The following is a 13,421-nucleotide window of genomic DNA, read 5'->3' on the forward strand; positions in this document are numbered from 1 at the left end:
CTCTACCCTCTCAGCCTGGATAAACAGACGGAGATAGAATCTGGGATCAGATGCAGCTGCTGCTTACAACTCCTCCGCTGCTCCCGGCTCTGATGGCTCCATCTCCGAACGGTATGGCCCAGGGTCTCCTCTAGAGCTTCTCTAAACAAGTTCTATGGGATTCTAGACCCATTTTGTGGACAACTGCAGGGGTAGAATCTTCCATCTGCTTGAGTGGGACCTTCCTCATCATGCAGGGTGTGGCCCTGAGAAAACCCACCTGCAGCTGGCTCATCAGTCAGGCTTAGATCCTTTCGTCCTTCCAGATGTGATTCCTCTTCTATCTTGATATGAATCAGAAAATTGACATCCTCAGAGCAATTACAAGAGGCAGCCAACAAGACTCCCCCCCTGGTCAAACTAGTTATAGGAAATGGCCTCCTCCTTGAAGAGATCTGCCCTTCCTTGAAAGGTGTGGGTGCTTTCTCCAGACTGGCCTAGGAGCCCCAAGCAGGTGGGTTCCTGTGCACTTTCTGTGCGTGCCCTTTGCCCCATAGCGCCGGCACCACAAACCCCCCCACATTTTCCCTCTTGGGGAGGTTGCACCTTGGCTCCAAGATGAAGTCTTAATGCTGGCATCAAATTGCATCCGAGCGAGGCCTCATTCCCATCTTCCTCTCTGCCCTCCCACCTTGCTGTGTGGCTTCCCTAGGCCACGGGCATATGTAAGCCTGCCTCTGGGCCCAACCCCGCAGGTGTGAACTCCCTGATACAGGGTGGGGTTTTGTCAGATGTCGCTGAAGAAACCAAATGCCAAAAAGGTGTTAATTTTGGCGTGAACTGTGTAGTTCATAACCCTGTGGACGGATAAATCATTACTCAAAGGACAGAATGGGGGGCGAGGGCAGAAAGGGAGGGAGGGAGGGAGGGAGGGTGCCGCACGTGGGGAGGCTCCAGAAAAAGACAAAAAGGACAAAGAAAGAGGAAGAGGGCGGGTCACCGCAGAGGAAGGCAGGGATGCTTCGTGCAGACCTTCCGAGGCCTCGTGTCAGACTTCGGCTTCACCACCTGCCCAGTCCGAGCTCCAGGTCACCCCGCGGGGCGCGCGCACACGCGCGAAGTCACGAGGAAAGTTAAGGGGTGCGCGGCCAGCTGGGAAGGTGGGGCGGCGCCGGGCAGCCGAGCCCGCAGGGCCCCGCGGGGGAGGGCGGGGGCGGGGGGCGGGGGGCGGGGGGCGGGCCCGGCGTCCGCGGGGGCGGCTGGGCTCGGGCTCCGCTCGGCCGGGGCTCCGCGGGGCGGCTCGGCCCGGCTCGGCTCGGCTCGGCTCGGCTCGGCGCGGGATGGACGCGGACGCGCAGGGCTGCGTGGCCTCCTGGTGGGCCATGGTGGTGCGGAACCTGCGGTGAGTGCTCGGCGCCCCCACCCCGGGGATGGGGATGGGGATGGGGATGGGCGGGGCGCCCCGGGCCCCAGGCGGTGGCCTGGCCGGACCCTGGGGCTCGGGCTGGGGCCGGGGAGGCCCCCAAAGCTCTGCGAGCCCGGCCCTCTTTGGACCGCGTTATCCTTAGCCTCCAAGCCTCCCCCTGCCAGCCGGCCTCTGCCTCTCTCCCTCTCCCTCTCTCCCCCTCTGTCTCCCTCCCTCTCTCCCCCCTCCCCCTCTCTCCCCCTCTCCCTCTCTCTCTCCCTCTCTCTCTCTCCTCCCCTCCCCCCTCCCTCTCTCTCTTCCCCCCTCCCTCTCCTTCTCCCTCCCTCCCTCTCTCTCTCTCTCTCTCTCTCCCCCCCTCCCTCTCTCTCTCAGGTTTGATCTTTCAGGAGCTTACATCCCTTGGGGGCTTCTGAAATAGAGATTTCCAGAAAGATGGCTCATGTTGCTATGCCAATCTCTTATCTGCCTTGACCATGTGACTAAAATTCAGGAGGGATTTTAAGAAGACCAATGATACGATAGTGACAATACTAACCTATCTTGTCCTCCTAAATGGCATCCTCTTAGGTCAAAGGCCTGTGGAGGTTGAAGAGGATCCTAAGGCCAGCCAGCTCCCCCAGAGTAAACTCTCTTGGATGTATTTAAAGAACATCTCTCCATAATGCTAAAAATGCACAGTGCATTGAAACCATACCTTTGCCAAGTTCCACATCCTTTGACTTTGAAATGTCTGTATCAGAGGGTTTTAAAACTGTCTCCCTCCTTTTTTTTTTTTTTTTTTTTCGAAATAGACTTCATACCCAACACTGGGCTTGAACTCACGATGCCGAGATCAAGACTTGAGCTGAAATCAAGAGTCAGATACCTAACCGACTGAGCCACTCAGGCACCCCTCTTCCTCCTATTTTATTTTATTTTATTTTATTTTATTTTATTTTATTTTATTTTTCTTCCTCCTATTTTAAATCCTTGGCTTAAACAGTAATGTTAAACTACCTGAATTGACCAGCAATGTATTGCCAGTCTCTTTTGCATTGAAGGCAGGTATTGGTTAGAGACCAAGGACTCAGAAGATTCAGGTATCTTGTTTTGTTGGAGTGGGAAGGTATTGGCACTTTTGTTTGTCTTTCTTCTTTATACTCCTATGTTTTGTTTCTTGTTGATTACAAAATATCCAAGAGTCACAGCCAGACACAGGAGGCTTCACTTTGGAAGGTCTGAATGATGAAGACAAAGACAGAGCTCTCTTCTATTCCTTCTGTAGCTCAGGGCAGAGAGCAGACAGTAGCTTTCCCCTGGCCTGGCAGTGTAGACCCACACCCCCCTTCGGTGTTGGATCTGAACACAAGTCAGAATATCCTGATCAGCAGCACTTTTTAGCTACACACTCATGGGCCTTACCTCCTTGATACGGTTATTCTGGGAAAGCTGGCATTTTCTGCCTTTATCTTTTGTGCTCTCTCTAGAGTTGGTGGCTGATTATTTAACATTTATCTGGCAGAGAATCAAAGCTGCAGTCCATGCTTTTAGAGAACAACCCACTTTGTCGATAATGGAATGGGATATGGGGAGTTGGGGGCCTCTCTTTCTTGCCTTACTAATTGACAAAAAATAAGTCTCAAGAGATGCTTCCTGAAAGAATAAAATACAAGCACGTTTCTTCAATCTGAACAGAGAATTACTGCTCTAATTTAAGAAGTTAAATGCTGAGGCAGAAGCACAGACCCAGATCCAGCATCCTGAATCCTTTTGTTTCTTGGAACCAAGTCAGCTTAGGTCGTGAACCACCGAGGGCTGGCTGTGCCTCTGGAACTGCTAGTAACACGGGATCTATTGTGATGTGTTGTGTGACTCAAGGAGAACAATTAATTGAAAGATGTTTCCAGTGATTATTTTCTAATGCCTTGGGGATCTATTTATTTGTTTTGCAAAAATTTCATCAGCTCTAGTTGCTACTTAAGATAGATGAGCCCAGGAGAGCAAATCTTCACTTGCCACTGATTTTCTTCGAACTACCAAAAACAGAAAATGTGCTCGGGAAAGAAGCTGGGGGAAGCTGATGGGCTATTTTCCTCTTTGCTGCTTCCCATTCACCCCTAGTCTTTACATTTCTGGATGGTGTTAAAGACACCCCCATGAGTGGCCTGATAAGCTAATTCATTCTTTCCACAGTACAGGGCATCGCCTACCTTTTGGGGACTAGTTTAGGTCTGGGCATAAAGCCCTGCTCTTGTGGAGCTCACAATTAATTTTCAACTGTAATTCAAAAAAGAGAGTGACGCACTTCCCCTCTCCACCAAAGCTACCAGTAAGCATTGCTTCCTTCTCCCTTTTCTTCCACTTTTCAGTCCTGTGCTAGACAGGGTGCAGTATAAGAGAAGCACTGCATGCCACGTGGTTCTTTTCGGTGGGAAGACAAGACTAATGGTGGGAAAACCACCAGAGAGCAATTAAAGGTCAAACCAAGGCCCGATTATAATGAGTGGGAAGGGCAAAAAGAGAGGAAAAGTCCCTGTGGGAAGATCTGGGTAGAGAGGCTTCAACAAAGAAGAAATCCTTGAGTGGATGTGAAGGAAGGGGAGGATTTGGTTGGGAGGGAAGAAGGGAGGAGAAGGTACATGTTAAGTTAGGTGCCTGCTGATCAGTACATGTTGGCCAAATGAATGGGTACATAGGATGGATGTATGGCTTGTCTCACTATTTGGAATAGCTGTCTTGCCAGATGGGGTTAGAGTTGGGCTTCCCATAGCTGGTGCTTCTGAGCATGAACATGAATGATTTGCCCTGTAGCCACTCAGGTTCCAAGGTAAGAATGATCCAGTTAGGTTCCGTGGCCCCTGTGGAATGCTGTGCAGTTACAGCCACAGCTGATCAAAGGGCAGGCGAAAGAACACCAGAGCATCAAGGTGTCTGTTTGATGTGGTTGGCCGTTGGTAGGGATTGGGCTGAAATTGCATCCTCCACTCGAATAAGGTCTATTAGCCACTGGTGACTTTTGATCCCCTACTGATCTAGGAGAAGTCAAATTGACAAGCCCTAGTTAAAAGAAGCTGCTGTGCATTATTGATGCAACGAGGGATCTGGTCACTCTGTTCTCTTCCCGCAGTGCTTCCCACAGAAGTGCCTTGAGCTATTTGAGAGAAGGGTCCTATATGAATTATTCTTTAAAAACAGAAACATATTTCCCTCTACCGCCTCTGCTTCCCCAGCACCCTGCTACCTTCAAAAGATAACTTAGTGGGAGGTTAACAGGCGGGGTAGCGTGAGTTCAGAGTCAGGAGAAAAAAAGCCCATGCCAGCCAACTGGAAGGAAGCATAAGAATTCAGACTATGTTTAGTTCTGCCCATTTGGGCTTCATCTGGGGCTCAAAGTGGCTTCTCTAAGTTTTGATTTCTTATCTCTAAAATCAGAGCAACAGTGTCCTCTCCTTCCTAGCACCTTCATGGAGGCTATTTAAAAGTATTATGAAAAGATCGTTTGTATTATTTCCTTGCTAATTTTATGCGTAGGCAGTTACCTATGTCTGATGTACTTGGAGAGCTACCCCTCACCCTTTCCCCATGTCTCTTTTCCATTCCCAGCAGAATTGCTAGAGATTCATTATCTTCTTCTCCCTTCATGCCTTTTTCAAACGTATAAGCACTCTGAGTTTTTAGTTATTAACACTTTTGGGAGGATTTTTCTTAGAGGTCTCTCTTTGATGACTTTAGAGTCAGAAGCCTCCTGAGAATACAGAACAGGAAGGAAGAAGAACGTGGGAGGAAGAAGGGACCGTGAGGAAGGCCAAAGGTGCAGAAGGGGGGAAGGGTGATCCTGAAACAACTTTCTCTAAGGGCTGAATTTTGCCGAAGCCAGTCTTGTTCTCGGGGTTCATGTTTGCCTGCAGGGATGGCAAGTTGCACTTACCAGGACCGTGACAGCTCACTGGAGATCTTCATAGAACTCTGGGGTCACACTGACCTGGGTACAGTGAATGACTCTGCCATTCATTGGCTCTCTGGCCTGGGGCAGGTTACTTAAACTTCTCCGTCTCCTCCTTTGCAAAGTACAGCCAGCTTCTAAAATGCTCTGGTCTAGCAGAAATCAGGGCAGGGGAGACAGTTCATGCAAAATGCTCTCCAGTCCCACAAACTAATGATCTGATTATACCGAGCAGTCTCACGCTGACAGTTCAAAACAAGGGAAGGGATTTATTTAATGGAGAACGTGGACAAAAACTGGAAGCAGGAAGTGGTGACACTGACTTCCTGTGTTCCTCATTTCTCAAAGGTAGGAGATGTTCAACTCTCGGAGATGTGGCATAGAGACAGAAGTGGCATCAGTGACCCCTCACGGACAAGTCATAACTTGTCTTCCGATGGCTCCTGGTCTGGGTGGTTTGTGTCCCAGGGAATAAATAGTAGAATAAACGAGATGTGCATGGCCTGCTGCGTCCCATTCCCTGACCAGGCCCTAGCCCTGATGTAGCGACAACCTCCTGGTACGACCTTGTTCCCAACCCTGCTCCCCACAGTCTCTCTTACCAGAAATGTTGCATTAGAAGTGGACTTTTTTCTTTCATTGGCTCATTTCTTGCTAAGACCCAGCCAGAGGAGTGGGGATCTGATGGTTTTTCACTCACTGCTTTTGACAAATAATAGTACATACAGCACTAAATTGTGATGTGATTAAAATCTGTGGCAACTGTTAAATAGTCTGAATCCCGGCAGCCTGGGTGGCTCAGCAGTTTACCACTTGCCTTTGGCCCAGGGCATGATCCCGGAGACCCGGGATCGAGTCCCACCTCGGGGTCCCTGCATGGAGCCTGCTTCTCCCTCTGCCTGTGTCTCTGCCTCTCTCTCTCTCTGGATCTCTCATGAATAAATAAATAAAACCTTTAAAAAAATAGTCTGCATCCTGTTTCCTGATGACTTTGGGGTCTAGCCTTGGTCTTGTGTGGGTATGCACTGAGGGACAGGCCTGACTCCTGTTCTGTCCTACCTGGGCTTGACATACCCGGGCTTTCCTCTCCTGTTTCCCCCTTAGTGTGCAATCCTGATCTGTCCTAATCGCATACAATTCTATAAAGGGTGTTGCTTAAGTGCCAAGTTACCTTTAATTCCCAGTGTTAGTCTCTGAAATTTTATTTGGATGCTAGGAGAAAGAACAAATGACAAAACTTGGACTGATTTGCCTTGTTTCACTCTATCTTGCAGATCTTTTCCACATTCCTGTTCAACGCTTGGAAGAAAAATTGCCTCTCTGTATCACAGCTTTACCAGTAAACCATTAAAAGAACGCATTTTTCCACCTCTGATGAACATGCTAATATTTTTTAATTTTTGTAAGTACATATCTTTCATGAATCTGCCCATAAATATTTTCCCAAAGAAAGAACTCACTGCCCTTAAAGTTGCCTAAGTGACAATAAAAAAGGCATGTCAGCTATAAAATTGTGGCTAGACTTCAGTGGTCTGAAACCTATTTAACAGTGGCTTTGGGGGCTCGTTCGAATCCCTGTGGACTGTGAGGGATGAATAGACCAACATGACCTTGTGGGTGGGGTTTCACTGCTTGGTGTATTCTCTACTCTTTTGCTTTTTCTTTTTAGCTATATCCCTTGAAAGAGAGAAAATGAGGATTTGGGGGTAGGGAGAAGCTGATGTGAGGATTCTGTTTTCCCACATTTTTTCTACTGAGGGCTGTTAGTCAGTGTATCACACAGTCCTAGCACACAGGTAATGCTTTCACCTGCTTGTCCCCAGGGGTTTGTTGATTCTGGACATTTCATGGTTTATGGCTAATGACTAGGTTTTATTTAGTGGAAAAAGTAACACTTGACATAGGTAGCAGAATAGTCATTACTTTCTTCTGTACCCTCTTACCTTTCTAGGGGAATGGTCTCCTTTGTTTTTGGTGTGAGACAAGGATAAGGACTGAATAAAACTCTATGATGGTCTGTCACACTGGTGCTATTTTAAAATCGAGCTTTAGGGGGTTTTGTTGTTTTGTTTTTGTTTTGGCAACTTCCCTGTGGCCTAATCCTAGTTTATAAAATAAAATACTTTGCTAGGAATTTAGTGTAGTAGCTTGGAACTTAGAAACCATGGTAACCATGAGACTGCTTTTTTTTTTTTTAAGATTTTATTTATTTGGAGTTGGAGTTTTTTTTTTTTTAATTTATTTATTTGAGAGAAACAGAGAGAAGGAGAGAGCATAAGCAGGGGCAACTACAGAGGGGGTGGGAGAAGCAGGTTCCCTGCCAAGTAGGAAGCCTGATATGGGGCTTGATCCCAAGACCCTGGAGATAATGGGATCATGACCTGAGCCGAAGGCAGATGCTTAGCCAACTGAGCCACCCAGGTGCCTTTACTTTTTTTGATTGTGAATAAAAAACATGGAATTTGATTCTGGGAGTTGATAATGAATCTACTTTCTAGTCAAAGCACCATTCCTCGTGGATTTAAAGAAACCAGAGTTAAAGATTCCTCACACCGTGAACTTCTATATCAGAGTTGAACCTGGGGTGATTCTGGGAATCTGGTGAGTGCACTGATGGATACTGGGTTGCTTAATCCACATAGTTTTCATATTATAAGGGCAAGGGTGAGCAGTGCTGTGTTAGCTGCCTGTGGAGAGGTTGGGGTTTCTTGGAGTCACCTGGAAGCTGTTTCATATACCTTCCCTTTGTAATAATATTTGATTTGCTTGAAATTGCTTTTCAGTAATTTTACCTTGGAGTGTGAAGTCTTTTGGGTGTGGCCCTGTGCTTTGGGTCTTTTACCAGGCCTGACAGAGCTGGCCCTGCCCCACTCTTCTGCACACCTGGCACACCAAGCCACACACTCAGAGGATATGCTCTGTCTGAAACACTTCTATGTCTCTGCTCCCTCCTTTCTTTTTCTTTTTTTTTTTTTTGAAATAATTTCTTCTTTTTTTAAAGATTTTATTTATTTATTCATGAGAGACACAGAGAGAGAGGGGCAGAGACACAGGCAGAGGGAGAAGCAGGCTCCATGCAGGGAGCCCGACGTGGGACTTGATCCTGGGACTCCAAGATCAGGCCCTGGGCCAAAGGCAGGCAGTAAACTGCTTGGCTACCCAGGGATCCCCTGCTCCCTCCTTTCTCCTTACTAACTGCCTTCTTATATTTTGGGCCTCAGTTTATTTTTTATTTTTATTTTTAAGAAGATTTTATTTATTTATTAGAGAGAGAGGGAGAGACAGCACAAGCACAAGAAGCAGGAGACAGAGGAAGAGGGAGAAGCAGGCTTTCTACTGTGCAGGGAGCCCAACATGGGGGCTTGATCCTAGGACCCTAGGATCATGACCTGAGCCAAAGGCAGAGCTTAGCCAACTGGGCCACCCAGGTGCCCCTGGGTCTCAGTTTGAATGGTAATTTGGTGATTTTCAGTGAAGCCCTTCCTCATCTCCCATTTTATATACAGCTAATGTCAATAATGTCAAGATTTTTTTTTTTTTGCTGCCAATTTTCCAGTGTCCTGTGTTATATTTCCTCTCTCTGACTTTATTTTTTTTAAGATTTTATTTATTTATTCATGAGAGACACAGAGAGAGAGAGAGAGGCAGAGACACAGGCAGAAGGAGAAGCAGGCTCCATGCAGGGAGCCCAATGTGGGACTTGATCCCGGGTCTCCAGGATCACACCCTGGGCTGCAGGTGGCGCTAAACCGCTGTGCCACCGGGGCTGCCCTCTCTCTGACTTTAAACATGCAATCATATAATGTTTAGGAACCAATATGAGTTCACATAACTTCTTCCTAATCCGCACAGTATATAGTTCAGTTAATAGTGTTGGAATTTTTTTTTTAAGTTGGAGTTTTTTAAATTTTATTTTATTTATTTATTCATGAGAGAGAGAGAGAGAGAGAGAGGCAGAGATATAGTGTTGGAATTTGAAAATCTTTTTATTCTTTGCTCTTGCTTTGGCTTATCTAATTGGCTGGTGCCAGTCCTCTCAGTACAGAGACCTGGGAGTTTGATGTCAGACTTCTGCCCCTAAACGGTTGAGAATACTGAAGATTTTTTATTATGTGGCCAGTTCCCCAAGTCCTCTTGTGACATGTCATATGGCAGTGTTTGTATCTTTAGAGTTCACTCAGTGTTTTAACAAGATGGTGGAACTAGAGCATGGGCATGTGTTTAAAACCACAAAGTCTGGGGATCCCTGGGTGGCGCAGCGGTTTGGCGCCTGCCTTTGGCCCAGGGCGCGATCCTGGAGACCCGGGATCGAATCCCACATCGGGCTCCCGCTGCATGGAGCCTGCTTCTCCCTCTGCCTGTGTCTCTGCGCCTCTCTCTCTCTCTCTCTGTGACTATCATAAATAAATAAAAATTAAAAAAAAAAAAATAAAACCACAAAGTCCCTGGTTTCTTGAGCAGAATAGCTTCATTTTATATTAAAGTTCTTTTCATATCTAAACTGGTCTCCCTTTAAATTCTTCCAACTTGTTTTCTTCAGTCAAACCAATAACAGGTGGCACATACTAATTGTCTTTGACTTGTTTCCACCCAATGGATTGCATTTCAACAGACTGTACCTAAGAACTGCAGTCTTAGAAGATTAGTAGATGTAGCAGTCAGAAGAACCAAAGCAGTAAATGGTTAAAATGGGTTGTTTCTGCACATGAGGGAGGTGGAGTAGAGAAGTAGTCATTGTCACTGTAAGAGGTTTGTGATATTATATTTTAATTTTTACTCTGTGCACCTATTAGATAGAAATTTATATTTGTAAACATGTAATGTATATTTATACATACATAAACCTATAAATCTATATCTTTCATTGACATAAGGGGGGTTTCAGACTTTGGCAAGGAAAGCGAGTTCTCTCTGTACATGTTTGTTAAAATATTTTCTTGCTCTTTAGGCACACAGTTCCCAGCTGCCGGGGGAAAGATGCTAAGGGGAAGGACTGTGGCTGGTATGAAGCAGCCCTTCATGATGGCAATCCAATTATTGTTTATCTTCATGGCAGCGCGGAACACAGGTCAGTGCCTTTGCTTGGATTTTTTTTTTTTTTTTTTAAAGAGAGAGGAAGTATTTCAGCCCTGTGTGGAAATGAAACGCAGAGCTCCATTTTCAACTCTGTAAGCTATGCCTCCATGTATTTTCTTCCTTTGTTGAAATTTGAAGGTGTGCTGGCAATAGGCTTCTTTAAAAAAAAAACTATATATTCTGCATGCAGACTAATGTAGATCTTTAACTAAAAGGGGGACTAACTTCCAAAATTTGGATATTGATTTCAAAGAAGTCATATCTTTGGGATATTTATTCCCAAGGAGTGTCTGAAATGATGAACTGAGCCTGTGGATGACTGGAAAGGGAAGAGGCATGAGATAGGGGAAAAGGAAGAGCAATTTCCTTATTGATGGTCTTCTCACAGAACTACATGGAGATTCCTTGGTTTAGCATGAATCCTATTAATCAAATATATGGATTCTCTATGAGAGATCATCTGGAATTCTGACCATCGGTACTGGGGACCATCGGACTGGTTCTGGTCTAGAATACTGATGCCGCAGCCACTCTCTGTTCTTCCAACCTTGCTTTGTAACAAAGAATGCCTCCCTGAAGTCCTGCTCCCCTTTGATGTGCTGCCAGAGCCTCCAGTGGGCCTGTCATTATGGTGGGTGATGATTATCAGCTGTGACTGGATAGCTTGCGGTGGGGGAGGGGCGATGAGCCTCCGAGATGAGCCTCCGAGCTCTGTCTCTGGAGGGACATTGCAAACTAAGTGATGAGCTCGGGAATCTGCCCCTTGGCTCCCTTTCCTATGTCTCTTTTCTTCACTGTCTTTTTCTGTCTTGATGGCTTTCTCAAGACTTGCCTTGGCACTAGGCAAAGGTGCCCATTTTTGAGCGACATTTACAGAGACTTCCCATGAAATTCAACATTTTTCAACACTGTTGAACATTGTTCTGATTGTGCAAACTTGGGCATGGTGTACGATGTGTGTATGTATTTAAAGGATCATTTGGCTCACCCATTCATGTCTGTCCCTCTTTGTGAATCTGCTATTATCCCAGATTTACTGCCCTGGGGTTAGCCCCAGCTTCCTCCTGTCCTCTGCCAGAAGTCTCAGCTTGCTATCTGTAGTACTGAGCCAAAAGGAGGCCAAATGGGAGGTAATAGGAACCTTGTTGAAAACAGTGTTCTAGACTTGGGACCCAGAGAAACCTGGAGGTCCATGAACTTCTTCCCCAAAATTGTGCTGAAAATTTCAGGTATGGATATATTTTTCTGGAAATGAATCCATAGCTCCATGACCCACTACAGTTTAAGACACTTGGCTCTAAATCAAAATTCAAATGGTTTTTAAAATAATCCTCTGTATTTTGAATCATCCTTGTCTCTCTTTTATTAGTGTGGTTAATAGAGGGTAGATGGTATGGTTATTTTGGGAAAAAGCATTTCTTATACCTCCAGAGCTGCAAGTCTCCTTCATTTCATCTTGTACTTAATGGCAGAGTGACCAGGGTACAGGCGGATTTCAGTTTAGTGAACATGACTGTATCATCCTTTGTTCTGAAAAGCCACTTTCTGGAACTGATTTTCCTTCAGCTTCTAAAAGTTTTCTTAGAGATAAGTTTTGCTGTGTAGCAGGGAAAGGAGATGGATTGTCAGTAATTCATTACATCTTCTGTTGAGAAGCACTAGCCATCTGGGCATCCAGTGCTCACGTAGAGGAACACAACAGCAGTGGGGAGCCATCCATCATTCACCCTGACACATCCAAGTGGGCTATGACACCAAAAAACCATTTTCCTTTCTCCTAGTTATTTATTTCTCTAACCTGAAAAAGAAAGGCATAAGATCTGATGCCAGAGGCATGATAGTGATTTTTATTGGATTTGTCATTGTAATTCCTAATTCTTGCTCTTTTTTTTTTTTTTTTTTTTTTAAACTTCCACTACAGGGCAGCTCCTCACAGACTTGAGCTAGTCAAGGTATGTCTGAAGGGGCTTCAAGGTACCAATTTTACGTCTCTGCTTTTTCTCTTATGGGCTATAGCCATAGGTCTTCCTCAGCCCTCAGCACGGGCATCCACTGAGAGCTCCGGAAGGTGGGTTTGGTGTTTGGGACTCAAAGTCCCACACATGGATTTCTCTTCCTGCAGTGGCCACAGGGGATCAAAACAGAAGTGAACATCTCTGACTCCCAAAACACTTTCATGAATATATTGCCTTCATCACCGTATAAAGTTGAAGATCCCTTTTATCCGCTTTTTCTGAGGCCTGGGAGAAGGGTGGAGAGAGTATATTAAATGTGAAAATTGGGGATCCCTGGGTGGCTCAGTGGCTTAGCGCCTGCCTTTGGCCCAGGGTGTGATCCTGAAGTCCCGGGATCGAGTCCCATGTCGGGCTCCCTGCATGGAGCCTGCGTCTCCCTCTGCCTGTGTCTCTGCCTCTCTCTCTCTCTGTGTCTCTCATGAATAGATAAATAAAATCTTTAAAAAATTAAAAAAAAATCTTAAAAAAAAAAGTGAAACGTACTCCTGTGAGAAACAACCTTTTTTCTGTAGTAGAGGATAAATATATAGAAGGTATGCTTTTAAAAGTCATTCATTCAGGCTCTGGCTTCAGCCCACAGGAAGTTTTGCAAGTGGGATGGCGGCAACACTGCTCTTCTCACCAGCCTGTTCCCCAACTGTAGCTTGTTGGGGTGGCCCCTGCATTTCCAAGTGTGAGGGAGACATGGCCATAGCTGACTCACAGCGGGTAGGGCAGCTGTCTGTTTATCTTTTCCCATATCCCGATTGGGTAATCTTTCCCTCAGGTGACCAGGCTTGTCCAATTTTTGACCAAAGGACCTGCTATCTCTTCCCACTCACCAGCTCCCACCTGAGAGCCGGTTCCTAGTGTAAGAGCGTTAGTGGGGCCTGGCCTCCCAGGCCCAGTATGGCCAGCACCTCCTTTATCCCCCTTCCCTTATTCAGAGAAGGAAGCTCCTCTCCTGTCTACTCCTCCCTTTCTTCACTGGCTTCTCAGAGCTCTTGGGTGGTGGGCTGGATGC

General features: G+C 46.1%; 1 protein-coding gene across 1 annotated transcript in view; it reads left to right on the top strand.

Annotated features, from left to right (window-relative positions):
- The first annotated feature begins 1,239 nt into the window (after positions 1–1,239).
- ABHD12B (abhydrolase domain containing 12B) overlaps positions 1,240–13,421 on the top strand; it is a 29,938-nt gene continuing 17,756 nt past the window's right edge. Inside the window, exons 1-5 of the mRNA XM_077909265.1 lie at positions 1,240–1,381; positions 6,602–6,729; positions 7,826–7,928; positions 10,276–10,395; positions 12,325–12,355. Coding sequence (XP_077765391.1) covers positions 1,320–1,381; positions 6,602–6,729; positions 7,826–7,928; positions 10,276–10,395; positions 12,325–12,355 — 444 coding nt within the window. The 5' untranslated portion in view covers positions 1,240–1,319. The remainder of the gene's footprint in view (positions 1,382–6,601; positions 6,730–7,825; positions 7,929–10,275; positions 10,396–12,324; positions 12,356–13,421) is intronic.

This window comes from Canis aureus, chromosome 9, assembly GCF_053574225.1.
Source record: "Canis aureus isolate CA01 chromosome 9, VMU_Caureus_v.1.0, whole genome shotgun sequence".
NCBI classification, from domain to species: Eukaryota; Metazoa; Chordata; class Mammalia; order Carnivora; family Canidae; genus Canis; species Canis aureus.